At 39.9% G+C, this 27817-nt stretch overlaps 1 protein-coding gene across 1 annotated transcript; it reads right to left on the bottom strand.

Annotated features, from left to right (window-relative positions):
* Positions 1-1888: 1888 nt before the first annotated feature.
* Positions 1889-4449, bottom strand: LOC147892721 (laccase-4-like). Its single transcript, XM_087386773.1, has 7 exons — positions 4312-4449; positions 4082-4233; positions 3719-3966; positions 3466-3594; positions 2736-3325; positions 2229-2616; positions 1889-2022 (listed from the first exon to the last, which is right to left on the bottom strand). Exons 1-7 carry the CDS (start codon positions 4447-4449, stop codon positions 1889-1891), a joined length of 1779 nt encoding a protein of 592 aa, XP_087242899.1.
* Between the last annotated feature and the right edge of the window lie 23368 nt (positions 4450-27817).

Genomic DNA, 27817 nt, shown 5'->3' with positions numbered 1-27817 from the left:
GCAAGTCAAACATGGTCAAGATGGCTCACATGGCATGGTGATGAGGCAAAATTAATGAGTTGTTCAATCCATATGAGCAAGATGCCCACGCCCTAATGGCTACCACCACTAGGCTCGGTGATGCCACAAACCTACCCTTCCAAGCCTAATACCAAGCCTATCTAGCCTTGGTATTTGGCTAGGGTGCCACTTTTTTTCCAAAACATGGGGATTTCACCTAGGGAGGCCATAATTGATGCTTTTCTCACTCAAATTTGACCAAAATTTTGTCTTCTTATTCGTCACGTGGAGGACTACAAAATATGTGATTTTTGGCATGTTTACTTATGTGCACAAATTACCAAGATTAATTCTTATTTTCTTTACTACTCCTCTAACAAGTAAAAGTAAAAGTAAATCTGACAGCTCACAAAATCTAACCGTTGGATTTGGGATTTGATGCTTGCGCCACATATCCTTATGTGTGTACTAACCCTCTACTAAATTGGATTTGACCAATTTTTTGACAATACTCAAAAAATATAGTGTGCACCAAAATGTGCCTTTTTTAGGTCTTTAAATTTTATAAATAAATAATAATAATTATATAATGCATTCAAATAATTACCAATAAATCAATTTAAGTTTCACACTATGTGAGGAGAATACATATTAAGTTTCACTATCATCTGATGCATAATGAGTGAGATATTAAGAAATTAATATGATGGTGTTTGTTTGTGACAAAGTGTGACGGCCCCTATAATCCTGCACTGCGCCACAATAAAATTATCATTGTGAATCTCCAATTTTCGATCAGACCATACCATTGTGTGCAAAAAACCATGTGTGATGTATTGACTAAATCCCTAGAGAAGTAGGTTAGATTTCCAAATTTGTGTGCAAAAAGGCTTGTTGCCCCCCCCCCCCCCCAAAGTTCGGGCACTGAACCAAAAGTGGACACCCTTGGCTTGCAACCACCCTATTAAACACATTGCTTTACAAAAATGATAGTTTTGAAAAATGAAGCAACCATTTTAAAATATTATAGGATGTTCCATTAGCATTGAGGTAATTTCCATGATGCCAATAGCATGTTAAAAACCTCCAAGAATAAACCCAAAATTCCTAGATAGAGAGCTCTTGAACGCTTTTTGAAATTTCTTACATTGAATCCAAAATTTTTAGATTGAGAACAAAGACCATATAGATAATGTGATTCACAATATATTACAAGATTGATATAAAGCAAAAACATGAATTTAGTAGATATGAGTGGAACATTGGCTAATATACATGTGATTTCCAAGATTAAAAATTTTGGACTACATAGCAAAAGGATGTATTTGCTAAAGTCATAAAATTACTATATAGAAAAAAAATAATCTCCTAGATGCAAAAGATTGCAAAAGGACTACTATATAGCAAAAAGAAATTTTCTTAGACCCTCTTCCAAAATAAAAATTACTATATAGCGAAAAACATAATTTTCTAGGTGCAAAAGTTTGAAACTTGACCACTATATAGCAAAAAGAAGAATTTCCTAGATCTAAAAACTTGGAAGGGGATTGTTATATAGGAAAACTTAGAATTTCCTAGATTCGCAACAATTACTATGTAGAAAAACCATGGATTTTGCTAGTTAGACAAACAAGTTTCTATATAGAAGCCTTATGGTGCGTAGGAAAATGAATTAGCTAGTTAGAGAGCCAAATTTTGCTATTTCTAAGTAGCAAATCACGCAAACTTTACTAGTTATAGTGTGCTTTCCTATATAGTAATAGGTTTAGAGTTCCTTGTGGGATTCACGATTCAGGGGCATGGATTCATATGAATATCGAAGACTGAGTCTGAGGAAGCAAGGGTCGCCACTCGACATTGATCGACGTCACTCGAAGGATAAATGTAACTAGCTGCATTTGGGATAATCTTTCGGTGGAGGCGGCAATTTCTCGTGGCTTCCCTTGCCTTCTTTCACGATCCACGCCATCTCCATCCCCCAGGATGTGTGCATCTCGAAGTGGCAATGCATCACCCAAACCCCTGCAGCAGCCGCGGCAGAAATCATTAATCACACTAATAGCCCGTAGATTCCGAACTATCATTGAGAGAAATGTCACCGATCGATTGTCGTAACACTATCGTTTTAACTTGCTCATTTGATCACGCATGCAGCAGCTAATTCTGTAGTAAGAGCCGCCCACTAATCCTACACAAACAAGGGTCTGCAATTTGAGTCTTAGATTTACCTGGATTATCCGTGAAGAATCGAATGGCCACCCATCCTCCTGCTGGAATCGCCACCGTGTTCATCGCCGGAGGATCCACCAGATTGAAGTTTTCAGGGTCTCTTCCCGCATCGTAGTTCCCCACTCCCAAACCCACTACATAGAAATTGTACCCGTGCAGGTGGAAGGGATGGCTCTCGAAGAACAAAGTGCGCGCGTTCTGAAGGACCAGCTGCACATTGGATTTGAAGTCCACCACTTCCACCTTTGTGCCAGACTGTGCGTGCAGGTTCGGCAGAGTGACCCCGGTATAATTGTATTGGACGAGTGGCACGCTGGGGAAGTCAGTTTGGTAATCATCTGAGCTGATTCCGGGCTTTCCAGCACTGTGCGTATTTTCATAGAATGCCTGAAAACAGAAATTCATGAATCAGCCGCTATAATTGGGCACTTGCCACTCCTTGAACGCGAACATTACATAGTCAAAATTGGTAGAGGTGAATAGAACGGTGTGCTCGCACAACAAACCTGTAAGATGGAGACTTCGGGATCGCGGAAGGTGATGTTGTTGATAGCCGTCGATACCTTCTCTCCCAAAGGGCCATGGCAAACTTGCCCATTGGGGCACTCTACCAAGGAATATCCGGCTGTGAAAAAGAAGCTCCGGTCGACTGTTTTAGGAACCGATGCGGGATGTCTTTCAGTGTTCAGGCTCCTCAGGCTCTTCACGTAATTCAACGCGTACCCACTGTCGTTAACGGCGGGAAACGTGGGAAATTTCATCTCCTCGGGCCGTTTGTGCTTCGCACCTTCGTAACGAAAACGGGCAGTTGCTGCAACCTTGGGGTATGGAACATAATCTGTTCGAGAAGGAGAGTACGTGGAAGCGCCCATGTAGTAGTCATCCACGTCTTGATTTGCGGTGACCAGTACGTCGACCGTCTGCCCGGGTGCCAGAACAACCACATTGGTTGTGTAAGGCTTGGACAAGGAAGCATCCGTTTCCACCACGGTGAGTTTATGGCTAGCGATTTGGAAAAACAACTGGAAGTTCATGGCAGCGTTGATTATCCGAAGAAGATAAGTTTCTCCTTTCTTCACATGGAAGATCTCTGCATCTGCAGAAGAAGAAACAATATAAAATCAGACTAACGCGGAGCTCCAACTGAATTTTTTAACGCCAGGTTACATCAAGCAATCAAGCAGCTATGAAGCGACCCGTCTCTATATTAGGCTTCGTGATAGTAGAAATGCTTGCCTTTCTGGGAGCAATTGTAGAGCAGACCAGGTTGTCCGTTGATGGTTAGAGCATTCGACAAGTTGTAACCTCCGCCATCTGCTAAAGCGTATTGTTCAACATCCAAGACATCCATATTCCACCATTCCCCTGTACATCAAACGAGCGTGTTCGATGAGTATAGCAGGCTTTACACAATCTTCTCTCCTCCACAGACCATAGAATTCAATGGGGCGAATTCAATAAGTAAAATGAAGAAGCAGAATGTTCGTACCTAGAACAATTGGAAAATCCTTCCGTGGCTGTATTGGGAATGGATATGGTACACCGTGCTTGGGCAAGATTATGAAGGCGCCGTGCACAGTGGCTCTAAGCCAATTAAAATGTGCGTGCCAGAAGAGGGTGCCCATTTCTCGGACAACTGTGAAGTTATGGACGAAGGATTGTTGTGGACGCAGAGGGCACTGTGTGATATAAGCAGGTCCATCTGACCAAACCGAGAACAGCTGCCTGACTCCATGCCTGCATTACACAGATTTCGAATCGCTCTCAGAGGGGCACCTCCAGAAAATTATTCATCATATCACGGCGTTAAAAACCAATGACAGCAAGCTGGCCTATGCAGGAGGAGCTGTACCAGTGTATTGTGAGGTTGTGCGCCACAAGGTTAGTCACTTTTACGAGGACACGATCACCCTGCCGAACATACACTTTGGGTCCTGGGAATTTCCCGTTGACTGCCACAAGTTGCTTGGTGTGGCACAGTCTGGTCACGTTGGTGTAGTGAATCTGACCGAAAAAAAGAAACATCAGGACCCGGACGCTATAAACAACCTAATCGTGTCGCATGCAGCGAGTTCTTTTTACCTTAAAATGAAGATGGTGGGTATTGGTTCCATCCTGGTTAACTATGGAACGTCCCGCAGAGGCCAAACCGAGAAGAGCTGCAAGGATGAGAGGCAATAAGGGATTGATAGAGAGATGGAGCGAAGTCGGGGAAGCCATACACTAGGAAAATGGGAGTCGGTGCGAGCGTTGAAGCTAATTTGAAATAGGGGAGGTGGACAGTTGGAACGATTGCAGTGGATTATCAAGGCACTGCTGGACGTATTTGGGCAATCAAGATTCAATAGGATGAAGTGATAAGTTTGCGTGAGAGGGTCGAAGCGGACGTAATAGATATAGGGCACAGTGTAGCCCAAAAAGTTATATGGCGAATCGGCGATGCCTTAGACCAGGTCAACAATACTAAGCCAGAACTTAGAAGAGAGAAGAGCCTCGAGAGCAGTTGGAAGTGCAAAGGCTCCGTAAGAATAGGACTACAGCATGATCGAGTCTATTTTGAAGTGGTGAATTGCTATACGAACTTCTTTGATTTGATGCGATGAAAGGTACTCACGTTAGTGTCTCCATAACAGGTAATGTGTCAGATCACATTTGCTTCTGGAAGGTAGTTCTCCGGTTTCAAATTTTGCAGAACGTAGTTTTTGGCTTTCTTTCACAAGATTTTGGAAGTTTCTACAATGCCAGTGAACTACGTGAGAGTAATGAATTGAGATTGACGCATTCCAAAAAAGTTTTGATGGGGTCCAAGTCCAGAGTCCCGACTCGCTGTATATTATAACATATCTTCGTTGAGTTCGTTCAAACCGCTGCTCCTCGGGGAGTTGTGCAAATGGCGATCCATGCTTGCTTTTAAGTTTTAATACACATCGCCGATGATCGTTTGTAATATAATAATACTTAGCATGGACTAGCTTTTAATACGTATCGCGTTGTTCTAAACGATGATCGTTTATAATATAATTAGCTCTTTATACGTCCCGATCGCGAGTTGTAAGTTGAAGTAACTTCCAAGATCGCGAGTTGTAAGTTGAAGTAACTTCCAAAATCTTTACGGTAGGCAGCCTAAAGAGATGTTTTGGTTTTCTTCCACCTCCTTGACCCACATATTTGTAGATTGATTTTTACTAGGCGAGCACTAGAGGGTTCTATGGAATACTCTAACCCCATTAAACCATGTGGCACATCCTAAACCGTTAGATCAAGAGTGCCTTTATTAGCTACTATACCTAACAAGGGGACATATAGATAGAATTTTGTTTTTCTTTTTTGTGCTTTTCCCATAGAAGGCATTTTTGGAGTACAATTTGAACGATTATGTAGTGCTAGAGTGACAAAAAGTATGTCTTTGGATGATTGTGGTCATGATCACCAGTTTGATAGACGATTTATGTTTTGCCGAGACAATAGAATGGATGAATACCAAAATGATGACCATTGTAGAGTCTACTTACCAGAACCATGGATTGTTGCTGGAATGATGAACAATTCACTTGTGGGTGGGCAGTATGATACTCAATGGAGTCGAGGAGTTCTAGCACTGGCACAGCCTCATCTCCGATCACACCTACAAAGCGGTGGTAAAGAACTCCAATATCTCAATTTTTGCAACGGAGTTTGAAGCCTGCAATGTCGCCTACGCTAAGCCTGAACATGAAATTGGAGCCCACACTGATTCTTATGGGGTCTTCTCCAAGGTTTGCTTGCCCTTGCCTCGTGCCAAGCTGTTCGAATCCATCACTTTGCAATATCCTTCTTCGCATCCCTCTTCTCATTACATTTGTTTTGATTGTATCCTGCATCTATCTCCCACATCATTCTTTCACCTCAAAATCCCAGCTCCCAATCCACCGTTAAGGTCTGCATTAAAGACGAGCTCTCTCCTTACATGAACTACCCTGACATTCAGCTCACCTTCCATGCCTTTGCTATCTTGAGAGTCTCCTCCCTCTCTGCATGCCTTTGTGCAGCAAATTCCTCTCTCTCCATGTGTGTCAAAGGAGAACCTTCTCGAATTCTGGCCTCTCTCTGTGCTCCTTGGTCAGCAATCCATTCTTTGAGATTGTTAATTCCGAACTCCACGTCTTCGACAATGCCAAGGACATCCATGGGTGGGGAGATGATAAAGAAAGGGAGATGGACTACGATGCAAGAAAGAAGAGAGTGTCTGCAGGAAGGACTACGATGGAAGAATACAAGTTAATGAGAAGCACTAGGATGGATGAAAGAAGAGAGTGTTTGTGGAAGAACTAGGATAGAAGAATACTTGGTTATCATGATGGATGAAAGAAGACTCTGAGAGTGTTTGCGGAAGGACTAGGATAGAAGAATACAAGTTACTCAGAAGGACTAGGATGTAAGAAATAAGAGAGTGTTTGTGGAAGGACTAGGATGGAAGAATACAAGTGCACTAAGGCACGATGTGTTCACTATGATAAGGATAAGGGTTGGAATAAAGCGAGTGGAGATTGAATGCTCTACTTTAAGTGCGTGGAGATGATAAGGATAAGGGTTGGAATAAAGTGAGAGAAGCATTGCGAATGCTCTACTTTAAGTGAGTGGAGACTGTCAAACTGAATAAAATTCTCATCACACAAGGATCTATTTCCAAATAATCACATCATCACACATTCATATCATAAAATTGTGTGCATGAAGAAATATATTACAAATATTACATCATCACATATTCATATAAAAATTCTCATCACACAAGGATTTATTTCCAAATAATCACATCATCACACATTCATATCATAAAATTGTGTGCATGAAGAAATATATTACAAATATTACATCATCACATATTCATATCAAAATTCTCATCACACAAGGATTTATTTCCAAATAATCACATCATCACACATTCATATCATCAATTGTGTGCATGAAGAACTATATTACAAATATTACATCATCACATATTCATATCAAAATTCTCATCACACAAGGATTTATTTCCAAATAATCACATCATCACACATTCATATCATAAAATTGTGTGCATAAAGAAATTATATAAATATCATCAGAAAATGCCACTTAAGTAATAAGTCACAAATTGGTGTATAATCAACAAAAACTACAAACACAACATCATACATGCATCACAACTCTTGTGATGCTTCTAGTGGAGACTGTGGCAACTCTTCTGATGCTTCCAATGGAGGCTGTGGTGGTGTAGATGTACACTCAGTCTCTACTTCTTCTGTAGTATGTAGCGCTTTCGGAGTAGACTCAGTATCCTCTTCCTTAAATGCAAGCGAAGGCGGTGGCAACTCTTCTGATGCTTCCAGTGGAGGCCGTGGTGCTGTAGGTGTACACTGGGTCTCTACTTCTTCTGTAGTGTGCAGTGCTTTCATAGTAGACTCAGTCTCCTCTTCCTTAAAGGGAAGCTCTGATATTGCTTCAGTTGCATGTTGTATTCTAATGGCAGCAATTAGGTCTCGAATGATTTCAGCCCTAAATAATTGTATATCCTCCTTTGAATATTTGAGCTCCAAAGAGTCTTCCGATGAGATCTGTGGCTTAAGTGAGAAAATTTCTTTGAAAATCAACATGCAGTTGTAGGCAACTCTACACCCACAACTATGCCCATCTTCCTGCTCTACTACTAAACGCTTTTGGAAGTCTACCGAGTCTTTGTACTATCCTGTTTCTCTGATAGCAGATACCAACTTCTCAATCGACCTGCTCATCGTGACATATTAAAAAAACTTAGTGTGTCTATTACATAAGGTATGTAATATAGAAGTAACAACAGATTAATAGAATACTTACATTTGCACTGAGCCATGAAAGCCTGCAATCGAGTTAACAAACCAACAATAGTTGTCTTCAAGGTCCCAAACCACCAGACTCCAATGTTCCCTACACGAATAATTAAGAACCATTATTATTTAACACAATGTTGCCAGTATAAGATGAAAATAAAGGTTGCCATGATACTTACATCTCATGATATGCCATAAATAGGACTCGCACGCCATGTAAATGTAAAGGCTGTAATAATTTACAAACATCGGCTATTGTCTTTCTGCTATCGCTAAGTATAGGAGAAAAGAGGGAATCCAACATATACACACGATTTTGTATGACTCTACCAAATCGTGAGATAACTATACTACACCAACAAATAAATGAATATTAGCTTATTAGATTTAATCAAAATATTAAATTATCAAGTAGAGAAAAATTTTGTATCAAACCTGAGAATGGCCATCATAACGTTGTTATTGACCTCATTTGAAGCTGTAGAGAGAATTGAAATCTCCTCTCCCCCAAATTCAAGATACTGAGGTCTATGTTGAATCATAACCCTAACATTAAAAGAGCTTCCCAATTCTTCCAATGAAGCCATGTTTGTAGAGTTGAGGTCTTCTATCCTCTGTGACTCTTTGATGGCATTCATTTTGCAATCAATGATTGCTCGAATGGTACATGTTATAAATGCATAGAGATGCAAATCCGTATATGTTGACAGTGTGGTGTCATTTTGTATCTCAAAAATTTGACCAAGTACCAAAAAGCAATTGTAGCCCACCCTCCATCCACAATTATAGATGTGGCTAATCTCTTGATGTGGTACCTGACATGTTATATACTCTATTTGTTGTGCCAAGTCACATTGCCGCATTACTATGTCGATAGCACCTACTAACTTTCGAGCTGATTTGCACATCAAAACATATAAAAACAGTGAATATGTGCATTGCATATCAATCTACATGTCAAGAAGTGACAACAAGTGTAGTCTATACTTACTCTAACACATTGCCATGGACGGATGTCATTGAGTTGGCAAAGAAGCACTTCTTCGCAAGGATGTCCACAACTACCAGACTCCAATGTGAGCTGCATTATCAATAAAGAATAATTACTGTGTTTGAGACAATTCTAGCAATGCAATAGAAAAAACAAGTAGGGTTTGATGCTTACTTCTCATAATATGCTGTAAAAATAACTCGTGTATCATTCATAGGAACGTGCTTCAACCACTTGCAAACATTCTCTATGGTTTCTTCTTTGTTGCTAAGCACTTCCGAAATACGAGGATCGAGCATATATGAAACGCTTTGTATATTTTGCGGAAAATTTGCTATAACATTACTATATTAAAAAAAAAAGTATTAGCTTCTTGGGTTTAATCAAAATAAGCAAAGTATAAAGCCAAGGAAAAGACTGCATCAAACCTGAGGATGGTTGTAATGACTTTGACATTAACCTCATTCTTAGGATTCAAGAGGATTGAAATCTCTTCTTCACCAAATTCAAAAAAATGAGGTTGTTGTCGAATTAACAACATAGCAGTGAATGAACTTCCAATCTGCTCCAATAGATTCATATTTTCATGACTCATCTTATTGAGGGAGTAGTCTACATCGTATTCTTCTTCACTTGCTATGTCCTCCACATCCTCCTTCTGCCATAAAAATATAAAAAAGTTATGCGATGTACACATCCCAAATAAAGGCTTAAACAAGCAGATAAGGTTTCATACATGCTTTCATTAGAGTGAGTCTCTCCTTTGCTTGGAGCAAAAATTTAAAAAGGTTTCATACATGCTTTCATTAGAGTGAGTCTCTCCTCCTCTTGGATGAAAAATTTAAAAAGTTCTGAGATTTACACATCCCAAATAAAAATAATGATTTAAATAATCATAGAAGTATAAAGATAGCATGCTTTCATTAGACAAGTTATGAGATTTACACATCCCAAATAAAAATAATGGTTTAAATAATCATAAAAGTATAAAGATAGCATGCTTTCATTAGACTCAGTCTCTTCTCCTCTTCCCAATTAAAGGTTGGAACAAGCATACAACTATAAAGATAAGGTTTTATACATGCTACAATGTAGTCATATTTTCAGGTTGTTTCCCAATGGTAGTAATTAAATGCTGAATACTCTCAGCCTGAAATGCTAGCAGATCAGCTTCTGTATATGATTCCATTTTGACTGGTAACTCCAAATCAAAAATTTCTCTAAGAAACAACATGCAGTTGTAGGCAACTCTCCACCCACAGCTGTGTCCATCTTTTTGCTCCACTGGCAGACGTCTTTTGAATTCTACTTGATCTTGTTGCTCCGTGGTTGTTTTGACAGCAGATACTAGCCGATATGTAGCACTGTCCAGCATGACATATTAAATATATTAATATGTCGATCATAAGATACAAAATAAGAAAGTATCAAAAATATTAAGAGAATAATTACCTTGGGGAGTTGGCATGATAGCCTTCTATTGAATTCACAAACCATAAATGGTTGAGTTCAAGGTCCTAGAAGATCAGACTTCAATGTGAGCTACATGACCAGAATAAAAATGATTATTGTTTTACACAAACTTGCCAAAGAAATAGTAAAAATAAGGGTAGAGTTGATACTTATGCCTCATGATAAGGCATTAAGATGACTCGCACCCCATCTAAATTCAAAGGGCTTAACCAGGTACAAACATCTTCTATAGTCTTTTGAGAAGAGCTAAGAATAGAAGAAAGGAGAGCATCGAGCATGTAGACACGATGCTGCACTGCACTAGGAAGCTGAGAAATAACTACACTGCACCAAGAAATAAACAAACATTAGCTCATAGAATTGATTTGCATTCTGCACTAGGAAACTGATATATAACTGCACTGTGAATAAATAAACAAATGTTAGCTCATTGAAGTAGCAACAAATAAATAAACATTACCTGAGAATGGCCAAGATAACATTGTCATTAACCTCTTTTAAAGGATTGGAGAGGATTGAAACCTCCTCTCTACCAAAGCTTAAATACTGAGGTTCTCGTTTCAAAACGATCCCCTTTGCCTTGCCATCCATCTCTTGCTCTCCTCATACCTACCTTGCCATCCATCCCTACCACCACCATCCCTTTCTTTCCTCCTCCTTGCCTCTTCCATGGCTCTCTCTCTCTCCCCTTCTCCTCCCCCTCTCTCCCTTCACTCATCCCCCCAGCCTCCCCTCTCTCCCTCTACTCAGTCCCCCTCTCCCCCCCTCTTGCCATCTCTCTCTCTCTCTCTCTCTCTCTCTCTCTCTCTCTCTCTTTGTGCATCGCTTAGTCTCCCCCACTCCCTCTCCCTCTCTCTCTTTCCCTGTCCTAGTGTCTCTCCCTTGTGCATACCTTGCTTGATGAGGCCAACGCACCATACTACTAGCATCAGAGTTGAAAAAGAGTAGACAAATGCAAAGAAGGGAAGTAGTGAGGAGGGAGAGACTGATTAGGGAAGGGACAGACAGGGAGCAATAACGAAGAAAGAAAGGGAGAGAGGAAAGAGAAGTGTAGAGACAAGTGAAGGAGGAGAGGAAGCGAGAGAGCGGGAGAGGGAAGCTCGATAGGGAGGTGGAGGAAAGGTTGAGAGGCGGGAGCACAAAGCCAGGCGCAAATGCTGAGAGGGAGATCAAGATGCAGACTCGACATAGACATATTGAGATATTTCATCACACATGGAGGGAGAAATATCTCACATAGCGAGATATTTCATCATGAAGCAATGGCGATGGTGATATTAGGAGAGGGACCTTAGGTTAATATTTCAAGGGGGAATAATTTCTTATTAGGGGGCATGGAACTTGGTTTTATTTACCATGGCGATGTTGGGGGAGGATCTATTAATTGGATTTTCGAGTTTTAGTTCTCTAGAGGGAGCTATTTGCAACAAGAGAAAAACCCATGATCTCCACAAGAACTTATTATGCGTCTTTCATATGCAACAGAAGAAAAACCCATGATTTCAAGTGATTGATAAACCTTTAATCATACGACTATCGATTAACCTTTTATTAAGCACTGGATTAACCTTTTATTAACCAAGTTGATTAACCTTTTATTAAATGAGAAAGCATACTAGACGGATCTAACAGCCACTGGATAAACCTTTTATTAGCCACTAGATTAACCACTGCATTGACCTTTTATTAACCAAGTTGACTAACCACTAGATTAACCTTTTATTAAATGAGAAAACGTACTAGATGGATCTAACAGCCATAGTAGTAGAGGTCGAATTTTACGTCCAAAATGATGGTGTAGCCTTTAGCAGAAGTGTTGAAAGTGGTGATGCTGGCCTTCCCGCGAGCCTTTTCAAAGTCACCTGTGCCTCCAATCACATTGATCACTCAAACAGGATCCGCAATTTTATCCTGTCCAAGCAAGCTGATGGTGCCATTGTATGAGCCGTTTGTGAAAATGAAAGTGAAGGGGAAGAGCAAGCTAAATCAGTAAGGCTGTGTGTCAATACCATCCAAGATGTAGATCCCACGAGTGCGACCGAGCTTGGGAGAGAAGAAACTGGGCGTTTGAGTGAGACAACTGTTGGAACTGTCAAGACCGGCAACATTGATTGTGGTGGCATTGTTGTAAGTCTCGGATAAGAGAAGGTCATGGAGATAGAAATGGAGGACGATGAGTAAGAAGTCTAGTGAGATGGAAGGCTAGTGAGATGCATGGGGAGGACGATGAGTAAGAAGTAAAGGACAATGAAGCACGAGGAGGAGAACTAGCAAGACATTTTTTTGGAGTCTTAACAAATTTTCATGCCACTTCTTAAAGGCTCCGAGTCGCATAGGGGAACTAGTTTTTTTTCCAGAAAATACAAAAAATGGTAATTACAAGATAGTGTCAATTAGTTCATAGAGGAACTTTGTTTTTATTGGGCATAAAAAGGAGACATCATATTTACGGTAGTTATATTAGCAATACCAAAAAAAGATAATTACAAATAGTCTCAGCTGATTCATGAATGGGGGGAGCTAGAGGGTGATATCTAATTCATTGTAGACCTTCCTTCATGCACTTAATCTCAAGCAGTTGGTTTTGGTGACTTGCCACTCTCAATCCCCTCTCGATCCTTCAAGTCGATGCAATATGCATGCATTGGGGAAATTCATTAAGGTGGTAGTTTTTCAAGTCAATGCGCTTTGCATGCATTGGGGAACTTCTTCATTAAGATAGCATTTAATTGGTAGCACAAGCTAGATAGTCGGCACGTATTTCTTTAGGAGCAACTTTTATGCTTCCTAGGTTGAAGAGTATTTGTTGGGCTATCACACTCTCTTGTGGTTACTTCATAATATACTGAGACCACCACACTTCATTTAATGTTAAACAACTATAAGTCAAACTTCAACTCTCCATGATTACATATGGTGGAAAACAAAAACAAAAATTAATTTTCTCTTTACTCACCACTCAAGGGATCAGAGTGTTTTGAAGGTTCACACCTCGTTTGTCAAAGGAGTAATACAATGAGCTAACCAACATTAGAAAATGAAAGGCAACATATAGCCTTTTAGAAATAAATTATTGCAACCTCCAATCTTAAAACCTAATCAATATCATCACAAAATGCAGTTAGCTAAAAATGTCATGGTGAGGCAACTTTAAATATAGTACTATGTTTTCTAGCTAGAAAATCTAGTACTTCATTCCTAGATAATGATTCATTTGTTGAACTAAAATAAATATAAAGATGCTATCTAATATGCCTAGGATTCATTGAAACACTAAAATGAGACTAAAATCAAAAGTACAATGTTAAATTTATCAAGTGACCTTTTAATTATATTATATATATTGATTATTTTCTTTAAAGCATCATCATTTGATTCATTCTTATATACTACAAGCTCTTGAGTACTAAAAGTGTTTCAGTTTTGGCACTAATATTTTATGCTTCTTACTTAGAAGATATAAAACATCAAAATGATTGTTGATTTTGCTGGGTATCAAATTAAGCATCGAAATTTTTAGCAGCATAAGTGTTGATATAAACGTTGAAATAAATGTCCAAATCAAGTCGAAACTAGGCTAGAGCAAACATTTAATATTGTTGAAGAAAACATCGATAAAAGCATCAATATTGGGGGGGGTTGACGCTTATTATTTTTATATATTAATTTTTTGGAAATGCATGTCACAAAAAGTCTCTAGAATAGCTTATTTGGATATTTTAGATGTTTTGACAAAGTATCAGGTTGCATGAATTTTCTTTTATTTTTGTTATTTTCATGTCAATGGTCATGTAATCTATAGACTTGTATTTATTTGTAGTGTATCTCTTGAGTCATACAAGATGCACTAACAGATTCTTTGGCTACCTAAGATGGGGAGATGGCCTTATTAGCTACCAAATTCTCAGTAAATTTTTGACTATTTTGTAGATGAATGGCCTTATGGGTTCCCTCTAGAAAGAAAATGTTAGCATAAAATTGAGCTTATTCTTGAGGTAGAACCTATTAAGAGACATTGTTATAGGTTAAGCTTTATGCTAGAAAACTTTTTGTCTCACTTCTGTCTTCTCAGTTGAGTTGACTTACAACAAAGGCAAAATGCCTTTTCATCGTAGGCGAGGGCCTTGATGACAATCGAGATGAGGTAATCTCACTACGAAAGACAACATAGAGCCTTTTAGAAGTAATTTTTTTCAACCTCCAACTTTTTCATTGATTTGTTGTCTGAAGGTACTTATGGAAAGTCTCAAATTGTTCATAATTTCTTCTTTATAATTATGTTTAACAATATATTACCATGGTTAATGGGGATTTAATGAAAAAAAAGCACGATAATAGGGGGCCCTGTTGGTGAAAATTGGTGTTAGCCCATGGGGATGTGGGGGGGGGGGGCGGGGGGGTGAGAAGGATATAATATTACAGCTTTTCACCACGTGTCCTGGCATCTTGAATTTTCCCAATCACCCTGCTCCAAATAAATTGAGCCTCACCTTACTTTGCATTATTGCACCATCCTGAGGAGCTTTGCATAAAGAGAGCCTCGCCCTACTTATAGACAAGAGGAGTTATTCATGACATCCAAGATTCTATGCACCATGAGTATGCCTAAGCAAGTGGATCTCCCATCAGAGGTTTCGTGGGAAATCAGTAGAATGTTGGGACCTTTCCATCGCCTCGATGACCCTGCAAATGAGTTGTCAAGTCCTCTTCTTGCACTGGAGCCCAATATGGAGTACAAACTGTCCTTGATGAAATCATAAAATAGTTCTCAATTGTTGATGAGGAGCCAATAGATTTTGATCATGCTCATTGGCTATATGAGACCAAGGGGACCTACAGGTTTGGAAATGCACTATGGCCCAAGGAAGCCAATCATTACACTTGTATAGGGGGAATGATGAATCCTCCATTGGACTTCAAAGAGAGATCAAGGAAGCCTCTAACATGCAAGGTTAAGGTTAAGAGTGCAGCGATTTACTGGCCACATGGGCTACTATCGAAAGGTTCATTTTGTTTTATGCTAACATATCCTGGCCACTATACAAACTTTTAGTAGTCTTTGAGCGGACCGAGTAATGTTAGAAATCATTTGAAACCCTCAAAATAGCCATGGCCACCGCACTGGTATTGGGAGCCCCAGATTGGAATGTAGAGATTTCCTTGAAGTGAGCACGAACAGAGCTCGATGCTACTCTTGTTAGTCACACAACCTGACCGAAGTAAGTTGCTCACCCAATATGAGGATCTCTATCTGCAAGCATTTTTACACCGACAGTACTACCTCGAGCACTCAAATCCTTAAGCCAAGTGCAAAAGTGTACAACATGAGCTGATCACGGTTGATGATCTATCAAGAGACGAGACGGTCACAATTGGCCTTCACTTAGGAGCTCAAGCTGTCCCAACAATCCCTATTATGCCCCAAGTTTTGGCTTTAAGCTGAGTGGAGGAAGTGGAGAGATGTGGGGAAGGGAGAGGAGAGATGCCTAGAACCATCATGCAACCAAGAGATCACTAGTGCTACAAAGTCAGCGGTGGTGCATTCAATACTAGTAGTCACAAAACTAGTAAGTTTATGTAGTCACTACTGACCATGTCCACTAACTAATGGGTTCAATAACTGTGCAATAGGTCACTAGCTAGTAACCATGGGTTCAATAACCACCAGTAACCATGGGTTCAGTAACTATGGAACGGGTCACTAGCTAGTTGCTAGTTACCCTATGCAGGAGCTAGTAGCTGTATTCACTATCAGGAAACTCTATCAGTAATTGATGGCTCTGTGCACTAACAAGTGATCATGTGCACTAACTAATGACCATGTGCACCAATTAGTGAACTTTTTTGCACTCACTAAGTGAACTATTTCAGGGTCTTCTCACTCCCACCTCAAGGTGCAAAATAACCTACAAGCCCTACCGACACAAAATTTCTTAAAATACAACCTCTTCTTGCCAAGGGCTCAAAGTTCCATAGGGATAGGATATTACTTCGCACCATCATTAACCCTCGCATGAAGGAAGCAGCACAATTCCTATCCACAATCCTAGGGGTTAACTGCAACAAGAATCAATCCCTTCTACTCCGCACATTTGTTTTGCTAGGTAGAAAGCTAGAGTGTCCATTTTATTAGAGTCCTAGTATGGTTGACTCTAGGTTGAGTGTAGGGTTTGTCCTATTTTAAGGATTAGTTTAGGGTTTAGAAGCCCTAATCCTATATGAGTCGTTATGTAATGAGTCTTTTCCAATTAATGGAATGGTCATGTCGCTTGTCCTCCTCACTTGCTCTTTGCTTTGATTCCATCATACATTGGTACATTTGTGGGCAAGTTTTTTGTACTTTGGCTTGCACGTGCTCTTTCAGATCTAGATTTCTCTTTCACATTTAAGTTAGCGCATGTGTATTGAGTTATGTTCCGCACTAGTATCTGTCTCAGGGTGAATTTATGATGCGGAGTAGTATTGGCCCTCAGCAAACAACCTATCTCTACTTTTCTAACATCCTTAAGTGGTAGCCTTTGTCATGGCCGAGTTTTCCCTTCACTGCTAGAATTTGGATAGAAACTTAGTACGAAGACCTTTGTATAAGTGAATGTTGAAGTGTGTATATGTGGGTATGTTTGTGTAACAGCATATGTTCTACTTTGGTCTACACCACACCATTGGGCAAGCTAATGACTTTGGTGGGGATGTCATGCTAAGCGTGATAGAGTTAATCTTCCCTCCACTCACTGCTCAGCCCCTCCTCTTAGCTGCTCAGCCCCTCCTTTCCCTGTTTCTCTTTCACATTTCTCTCTCTCTTCCCCCTTGCTTTGCTCGAAATTTTCCAACCTCTCTCTTCACTTTTTCTGCATTTTTGCAGCTCCTTACCCCTCTCTCTCACTCTCTTTCATCATCATATTTCACTTCCTCAATGGCTTCTCGTGGAATTGAGACCAATCATAAATCTTCTTGGTGGTTGGAGGTTGATTCCTTTGGGAAGTACGACAAGGCAAAAGAAGCACACAAGTGGAACTGTTGCTTTTGTAAAGCAACAAAGAGCGGATGCATAGACCAAAGTTTAGGCTCATTTATTGGAAAGAGGTGGCAACGCATCTCCCTTTGCCCTTCAATGATAGGCGCTTGACCTTGCAAAGAGGTTGGATAGTATTGTAATATGACCTACAATTCTTGATTCTCGAGGTTGAGAACCACCAATCCTATGTGCAATAGGTTCTTTCGTGTGTTTTAGCACACCTGTTTGTGTTTCCACTTCTGTTTCCACCTCTTGTTCGGGAGTCGAGCTTCATTTTCACATACAGGTAGGGCTATCACCTCACCAGCCTTGAGAGCCATACTATAGGCGAGCCTTGTGGTTTCATGGCATCATGGGAGGAGGGCACATGTAGACGCAACAATGGGTGATTTCTTTTATGAAGGAGATGTACCTAGAGTAAAAGCCCACAATCCTCACTTCTTTGATATGGTGAATGAGATTGCAGCATTTGGACTATCCTACACTCCTTCCTCATGTGAGGCTCTACACACCATGATTTTGGAGACAGAAATCCACCATAGAGCATGCTTTGAGTCCGATCAAAGACAGATGTGGTGTCACAATGATGGAATTAGATGGAGTGGCACTAGGAGCTACTCTATTCAAGACATCATTACATACTCTAGGTGGACCAGCTTTTTCATTAAAGCTATTGACAATTCAAAGGAGGGAATGTTACCCGGAGGTCGGCTAACATATGGATGGAGACCATTGAGTATGTGGGTGCAAATAATGTTATTTAGTTTGTTTCCTACTGGTGAGAACTCCAATGGGGTAGAAGGGAAGATTCTTGAGGATAAGTATTCTCTGATTACCTTCACTCCTTGCATAGTTCATGGAATGAATAATTGAAAGACATTTGGATTGTATAGAGCCTTGCATTAAGGTGGGCAATCATGTTGTTACTTGCTACCACTATAATTTGGCAATTTTTCACGTGTTGTTCCCCAAAAAACTCTTCAAGTGTTCTGATACATGATTTGCTTACAATTTCATCATGTAGAAGCAGCTTTTTAAGCTGAAAACTTATTTGAGGTAGCTTGGTGTTTGTTGGCATAAACATAACTTTGTAGGGGTGCATTAAATCCATTGTTTTGGATGACATCATTTGAGATAATGTTGGCCTATTGCTTTAGGTCACAATTCTATCATTATGTTGAGGGTTCTTGATGGGGATGACCTTGCATTGCGAAGATGAATGAAGGGTTGGATAGAATGATTGAGGCAATTCAAAGTTTAGATGCTTTTTGTGGTTGGAGAAAGGAGTTTAAGGGTACTTGCAATCTCTTGGTGGATAAAATATCATGCATCTTGGGAGGCTATAAATTTGTTTTGGATCCACAATTTCAAGGGTAAGGGCAAGAAACAGATTCTTAAGTGCAAGGGTGATAATATTCAAACTTCTTGTCTCAAAGGTAGATGATAGAAGGAAATTGCAGGAAGAGCTCTCACATTATAGGTGAAGAGAATGGTTGTTTGGTTTGGATCCCGGCACACAATGACATGTTTAAGATTTTCTCCATTCGCTAGTGGTAGGACTATGGTGCAAGTTTTAGGAGCATAGAGTGGAAGTCAAGAAGCAAATACTCTCCCACAATATCCAAATCTCTACTCTTCATGATACTCTCTGCTAAGAGTGCAACATCAACTGACATCTTGATCACCAAGTGGCATTTTTACAGCAAGAGCCACGTCAGGAGTATTTCCCACTCAATAGGCCGTAGACAAAGGAGTTTGTGTGGCTTAATTAAAAATAGTTCTCACTACCGTGCCACACATGCACTAGGTCCATACATGATGGAGATCACTTCACATGATATTATGCCACACTCATTGCACAAACCACCTCCTCCCACACCACGTCCCCCCAATGCTCTTCGTTCCCTAATCTATTGCCTTGATCTTTTTTGCCAACCCATCTAAACAATGCCCTTTTTTCATGACCTAGACCTGGCCTTAGAACAACCAACCAATATTTTGTAGCTTAACCCCACCACATCATAGCCAATTTTCAAGCTTGGTGTAGGGTTCTTTAAGAGTCTTCTCGTTTCTCCAAAGATGAAGATATTTTGCAATTATCTAAGTGTGAAGTCTTGAGACCCTATCCTTGTGACCCCAATTCCTTGGCCAAAGACCTTTGGTAGTTGCAAACACAAGGCCATCAACAAACTCGTGAGGGGGGATTCTATTTGGCAACCTTTTTCCTAGCGATTTTATGAGTTTTTTTGCCACATACAATCCCCTTTAAATGGTAAACATAGATGTCAACTAATAGCTCTAGAACTTGCAAACATAAATTAAAAAAACGCCCTTAAATGGAAAACATAAACAACTAATAGAGAACTCACAAACTCACAGTAAAAAACTCTCCAAATAGAACGGCTCCATAGGGGTACTTGGAAACATAAAGAAGTAATAGAAATATTGACTTCATGCATGTTTGCATCCTATTGACCCTTCATCATGTCAAAGGGATACCACTCTAAAATCACTCTGGTTGCAATTTGAGCAATGTGTGCTCATTCGTGGTGTGCATTGGGTTGCAATGGATGATTTATAGCCATTTGGATGCATTGCGATCCTTATTGGAAGCGTTGATAGGCCCAAATTGCCTTGTGGGATGCTATTTTTATGGACGCTTTGCACACATGGATGCTACTTTATGTTGAGGGACAACTTTGACACATTGCAGGTGATGCACTGATAGTGTTATGCTCTCTTGGATGAGATATTATTGATGCACCATGGACGGTGTTTATGCTTGAGCCATTTGGCACTTATTGGCATTTTGGATTGCCATTGCAGTTGGCATTTTCTTTTGGGCCAGATTTGCTCATATGGATGCATAGTACATGCACATGAGTCAGCTGGATCTTTTGATGCTTTGAGCTTTGAGTTTTGGTGACATTTCAGTCTATTGTGGCGTACACATTTGGGTGCACCTGGTATTTGGTGTGATTCTCTCTTATAGGCACTAGCATTTGGGATTTTGCTTCATCTGCATCATGGCATCCTCTTCCATGTCTAAAAAGGAGTTTTTTAACATTAAAAATTTTGATGGGACAAACTTTTCTTTGTGGAAAGAACAAATAAGGGATGTGCTTATTCAAAAGAAGCAGATTAAACCCTTGGTAGGGATTGAAGCTAAGCCTGCAAATATGTCTAAGGATGATTGGAATGAGTTGGATGCATTAGCAAAGTCTACTATTAGACTTCATCTTGCAGAGTTAGTTTATTTCATAGTAGTAAATGAGCAGACTACGGAAGATTTGTGGAAGAAAGTGTGTGCCACTTATGAGAAGGAAACTGCCTCTAATAAAGTTTACCTCATGAAGAGATTGTTTGAGCTGCAGATGAAGGAAGGGGTCTCCATTTCTTCTCACTTGAATGAATTCAATATTATTTTCAGCCAGCTTTAGGCTCAAAAGATGAATTTTGATGCAGAGACTAAGGCAATATTTCTCTTATGTTCATTGCCATCCTCATGGGATACCTTCCATACAGCTGTCAGTAACCCTGCACCTGGTGGAGTACTTGTACCAGTCTATGACAAAGACTCGAGCCTCATTGGTCTTGAGAGGTTGGATGCAAATGCTTTAGATGTTAGCATAGATCAGCCCATAGCTTCTGATCATGCACATTTAACAAATCCTCAGCACGAGCCACATTTAGTAAGTAAGCCCTCAGCACGAGGCATATTTGACAACAAGCCCTTAACTCGAGGCAGTCCCATTAACATCAACACAGGCTAATTCTTATGATGCATAGCCATCATCTTCATGCATGGATCTGACTCCTTCTACTGTCAAATCTTATGCATATACTTAGCAGGAGTTCACAATTGATCATGTGGTTTTGCAGGTTGTGAGTCCTCAGTATGAGGCACTCACATCTTCTGTCACATGTAGAGCTTTATGCCACGGCACATTCAAGTCCTTAGGTGATACCATTCCACGATTCTTTCACATCTGACACAAAGAATACCTTGGACACAATTACCTTCAGTAGCTCAGATTGATCGATTAGTCTTTAGGACACTTTCAGCATTGGTTCAGTCATGTCGCATTGCACCACTCTTGGATCCAATCATCACCACCACCTCAGATCAGCAGATCATTCCTCAACACAAGGATATTTGTGCATCAGTGTAGTAGACATCATTAGCTTCAGCCATAGCACAACTTGGAAAGACTCAGTGTTTCAGTATGCACTTATGGCTCTAGTATACAATCCTTACATGATGTAGATTAGTGGTTGGATCCATGACTATAGATCGATCCCTATATCAACATTCGCCACCGCCTATGCCTCAGGGACATCTTATGCATTCTTAGTTATATTTCATGCTTCTAGTCCTTTACACTATCATCTCCACCTTGAGCCTATGATAGATGCTACATCCCATGCTAATGGTGGATGTTTAGCCATGCACACATTAGATGACCTTCATCTCATGATAGTTGAGCATAAAGGTTCAATAGGTTGCCATACCTTGTCACTTGTACATGCCTCTTCATTAGCACAACACTGTATCATACCTGCACCTTTGGACCTAGCTTCTATGTAGCCCTTGGATCACTCTATCGACGACTATGCAGTTTTCTTCAACCTCGCATCATTCGACAAAGACTACAATACTAAAGCATTCATCCAGCATTGCTATCAGTTCTTTTGGGTTGATGACACCCTCGTATGTCACCTACCAAATTCTTTCTCCATTGCTACATCAACTAGCCTCATATCCAAATGCCTCTTCTTCAGAGTAGCTGGATAGTCCACGTCGACTTATGATATGTTCAGCATGTAGCCATACACAGTTCTTCATGCAGTCATCTATCGATCGACCCAATCTTTGATCCAAGTGGACTTTACTTTTTGCATATTTCCTTCCTTTTCCTTTTGGCCTATCTTTTGGGTTTTATTCCCAAAGGCAAAGGATGACCTACAACTTAAGAGGGGGAAATGCAAGTTATGTATGGGATCGTAAGTTGTACTCATTGTACACGCTTTCGCTACGTAGTCACTATGCTCACATATGCACATACTAATCTAATTTCCTTTCAGTTTTCTTTTCTAGTTTTGGATTCTATCATATGCACCAAACGAAACACAAAAAGTTCTTGTACATGTACCCTCTACTTACCCAGTGCAATTTAAGAGGGGGTGTTGAGGATGGTGTAAATTGCACCATACCTCTAGGACATTAGGGACAAACACTAACCCTAACCCTAAGGGGTTCACATGTATATCTTCATGTTCATGTTTATTATAACTTAGTGTATAGGTAGCTATATTGTGTACACTCTTATCTCTCTCCCTCTCTTACCTCCACTATCATATGGAGGATGCATGGTGAAAACCAAGGAAATATGCTTTCCATACCATGCAACCAATATCCACTGGGTATGATACAATGCACAAGACGTATGATACTTTGCATGGTATATAATATCCAATGGGTATGATACATTGCATAGTCCTTAAATACACTAGTCCAAGTCTTGTGCAAAGTATCATATCCATCAGGTATCATTTGCATGGCTAGAAGCACACTGATGTGTGTTTTTCAATGTTCATGCATGATACATGGTGAAAATCAAGGAAATATGCTTTCTAGACTACAGAAATGATATCCACCAGGCATCAAACTTTGCAAACACTCTAAAATAGATTATTTTAATGGCTATACAAATTATCATACCGATAGGATATCATTTGCATGGCTAGAAGCACACTTATGTGTGTTTTTCAAAGAGTTATATGCATGATGCATGGTGAAAATCAAAGAAATATTCTTTCCAAACCAAGAAAATGATATTAGATGGTTATCATAATTTGTACATAACTTAATATAAGTAACTTAAAGACCTCTACAAAGTATCATAACCATTTGGTATCATTTGCATGGCTAGAATCACACCGATGCATGTTTCTCAATGATCATACATGATGCATGGTGAAAATCAAGGAATATGATATCCAATGGGTACCATATTTGCACGTCTTAAACTAACTTATTTCAAGGCATGTTCAAAGTATCATACCCATTTGATATAATTTGCATGGTTTTAGGCATACCTATGCTGTGGAAATTGAGGGAATCGTGGTAAGATTCACTTAAGTGCAAGAGCAGTCTCCATGAGGATCATCTTTTAGCCCCATCCTTATGCTCTCATCTTTAGTACTCACCTTCCAAGCCTTTTTGCACAATTTCTAGGACAAAATAAGTACATGTTTACTTATATGTGTGTAAGATTGTTATGCTTATATTCTAATCCAAGCCCATGCATTATAACCCTCCTTGGATTGAGACATGTTTAAACCCTCTTTTCTCAAATTATATAGTTAAGATTAACACTTTTGAGTTCAATTTGAGTATAACACTTATAACAAACATACGATGACATAAAATATTAATTCTAGTGACTCGGGGGGGTCACTATGTAAAAACCCTCTATACCACGTGCGTTCAAGGCATATTTCTAAAATCCCTTATCTGTGTAAATTTTTCTTTAATAAAATGTACCCCTTTTCTATACAAATCTGTAAATTTTTTCCAAAACTATTTCAAATAGTCCCTTATGTATATTTATTTCTGTAAATTTTAGAAATAAAAAATATCCTTTTGTTGAACTCACGTGATAGGGTTACATATGATGAGTGACCCCCCCGAGTCTAGTGACAAGGATTTCTTTGATGATGCATGCAATGGATATATATGAATTTATCAAGATGCCATGTTCCAGTACATTTTATTAGGCAGGTAGCATTGTGGAATCAAATGAAAAGGTGAGCCCTCCTTGAGCCACATGTCATCATTTTTCAATTCTAAAAATTCTAATTGTTTTTGGAATGGAAATGCCTATCTTGGTCAAACCATCTTGATCCTTCTTCTTCCATGTTATCTTCATACCCTTCTAGCTTTCAAATCTTTCAATCTTCCAATGACCTCCATCTATTCTTCTTTTGAAACTCTCATGGCCTCGTCACTCTCTTTCTCCTTCACCTTTAATTTGAATTTGCATCATCTACAATGCGATGGCCATGTGCTTCATCTCTCTGTGCTGCTTGATGCCTTCTATGTTTCTTTTCTGCTAAAAAAGAAGAAGAAGAAGAAGAAGCATCATAATTATCATCATTTGCAGTTGCAACAACTCGCGATGATGGTAGAGATCGTAGCTAGGTCATAATGCAAGAATTCTCTTACCGTGCCTTCAATTTTTGCCTTCCTCCCCAATTTCTCTCCCTTTTTTTCCCTCAAATATTTCTATAATGCAAGGAATTGCAATTGTAATCTGTTTCCCCGTCTCGGTGATTTCCTTTCGTAATTCAAAGCTCCCCTCTTTGTTTCGTTTCCTTCTTGCTATGAGTGGCCAATCTCCTCCTTTTCGATGATGCAGCATTGGAGGATCCTCAGAGTGTGAGAAAAGTGTGCAAAAATTAAATTTGGAATCAAAGTTGCCTTCTCTAGAGTCATTGCTTGCCAAGGAATCTTGGACGTGTAGAACGTGGAATCAACCTTCATGGCAACAACTTCGATTCATTGACCCTTCAGAAGATCACCCTAGCCATTTCACATCGGATCCTCGAACAAATGCATTTCAAAGACAAGACACTTTCTGAGTCCTCTTAACAGTAAGTTCCACTGTAAGCTATTGTACTGATAGATAATCTTTGTTACAACAGACATCTAGTAATTGTCTCTCTATACACTCAAATTTTCACTGTAGAATCACATATCAAAATTACCACAAGAGGGAAGGGGACATCTAGCGATAGTTGTCACTATTTGGAGCTCACAGGTTTGACGTCCTTGTCCTTACCGAGGTCAATAGGTTATACACATTGTGATCAACGTGAATTGGCTTTAGAAATTAAAGGATTTCCAACCATGTGCAATGTCAGGTGAACAATTTCAAAGGTAGAGAAAGAGAGGTTGAGGCAGTGAAGGCACACACTGTCATCGCCAATCATTCATGCATGAAAATATTAGTTTCAACATTGCAAAATGCAGCAACAAGCAGCCAAGTTTCTAACAACCCTACTTTCAAAAAGCTTCGTATAATTGTTACCCCAACTTACAACATGTCATTTCAGGCCCGGTACTTGACCCGGCTTTCTGAAATCCTCCTTAGCTAGTAGAAATAAAAATTGAGATCTCGAGTAGCAATGGATATTAAATATAAGGCATATATAGCATGTAGCCAGGCCCATATAAATGAATCTTAGCTTATCACTAGGTCCTCCACATTAGTTAATCCTTTGTTGCTTGGGATGGTACCCCTCCCCTTCCAAACCAGTCCATAGTGTAGAGAGAAGTTTTAGTGCCAACCTTTGATTTGGCATCTAGAAGTTTGTGATCAAGAGGGGCACATGCTTGATCATTGCACTCTACATCAATTGGGGCTCTCAATGTCACCCAGTGCAAGATCTCTAAAGTACTTTTGACCCTCTGCCTAGGGACCTTTATATAGGGAAGTAAGCCCTCCAAATGAGGCCAATTGGCCCCCCAACATACTAGTCAAGCAGATTCACAGCCCTCTCAGTTATTAAAGGGTAGTTTTTCCCTTTCATGAGTAGTACTTTTGCACACAGCAGAAAGTAGTGTTGGTCCTCATCCTAGCGCACATCCATAGGCTCTTCCTTGGGAAGTTGGTTCACATGGGCTTGGGCACATTGATCTCTCCGCTCTACTAGCCCTTGCCAAGACTGATGCTCACGATATCGCTACAATAGCACCCAAAAGATGATGTAAACACCAAGAAGAGTCCCCTAGCTAGCTATCAATTGATTGATTGTCCATCTAAGTAGATGGACCTGTGTATGATATCTATGGGACCAACTCCACTAGGTGGCAAAGGGGAGAGGGAAGCTCATCTGACAATGGCTCAAAATTGGGTGAGAGCTAGCATCAAGGAAGAAAATAAATGATACAATGCTAGTGTTGCTCGACTTGTCTAGGTCTATATCCTCCTACTCTATAGTCTTTGTGAAGTGGACCACTATCTAGCAAGTGCTACCTTCACTCAAGTGGTTTATCTACCCACGTCATAAATAGAGGACATATCTCTATCCTCATGTGAGTAACCACCTAGTGTGAGGTCTATCGAATCATGCCCTTTGACTCTCTCCTCATTTGGTTCCCTATTCTCTCTCTCTCTCTCTCTCTCTCTCTCTCTCTCTCTCTTCTCTCCACTCTACTAGTCCTTTCTTTTGTTCATCGTCCTTTTCTTTCTTGGAATAGACATCTCTGCTTTGCTACCTTTGTAGCTCCCAACCTCGGGGGGGTCACACATCATATGTAACCCTATCACGTGAGTTCAAAAGAAGGATATTTTTTATTCCTAAAATTTACATAAATAAATATACATAAGGGACTATTTAAAATAGTTTTGGAAAAAATTTACATATTTGTATAGAAAAGGGGTACATTTTATTAATGAAAAAATTTACAGATAAGGGATTTTAAAAATAGGCCTTGAACACACGTGATATAGAGGGTTTATACATAGTGACCCCCCTGAGCTCCCAACATACCCTGGGTGCTGCAGTCTACTTGCAAACCTCTAACATGAACCTGATAGCTTTGCATTGATGTCTTTTACTGCCCCAAGGTACTCCTGTAAAGTTCCAATCATCTGCCAGTCTTTTGTGCAGTCCCTAGTGCCCACATAGTTGCTATCATGTTGCCCATGTTTCATTTGTTGATCGTTAAGAAAATTGAGGAATGGACTCAGAACAAAATCTCATAATGTGTGGAGAGCTTGATGGCCAAATCAACCTTGCCTATTACATAAATTGCTTCAGTGGAGTGAGGATTCCCTTTTGTTGGATCTGTGCTTACAAAAGTTATGTTAGGAGGTGGTAAGCCAGTCTCAGAGAATTGAGTGCTCATGGAATCAGAAATGAGCAGTAAGGAAAAGCTCTCCTCTGTGCAAGGATTTGTCTTTGATGAGGAGAAATCCTATTTAATGCAGTTTTGGACTGATTGGCTGCATCAGCCATGCAGAGGGCATTCAATGCAAGCTTACAAGAATATAATGACTGCATCAGCCATGCAGAGGGCATCCAACACTAAGGTTCCATAGCTTTATCGTGCGTTAAGCATCGAGCTCAGCTCATCACAAAAAGGACTTGACATCTGTGTAGGACATGGCTCCGCTGAAGCATTGCCAGGCTCAAATCAGATAGAATCCATAGATTTTGGGTCTGACATGGGACATAGATGCAATGGAAGGACACTGGAGCCATGTATGC

This window comes from Dipteris shenzhenensis, chromosome 16 (assembly GCF_047967505.1).
Source record: "Dipteris shenzhenensis isolate YYH24624 ecotype China chromosome 16, Dip_SZ_1.0, whole genome shotgun sequence".
In the NCBI taxonomy this organism is placed as follows: domain Eukaryota; kingdom Viridiplantae; phylum Streptophyta; class Polypodiopsida; order Gleicheniales; family Dipteridaceae; genus Dipteris; species Dipteris shenzhenensis.
The sequence above is the reverse complement of the archived record's forward strand: the minus strand, read 5'-3'. Positions and strand labels throughout refer to the sequence as shown.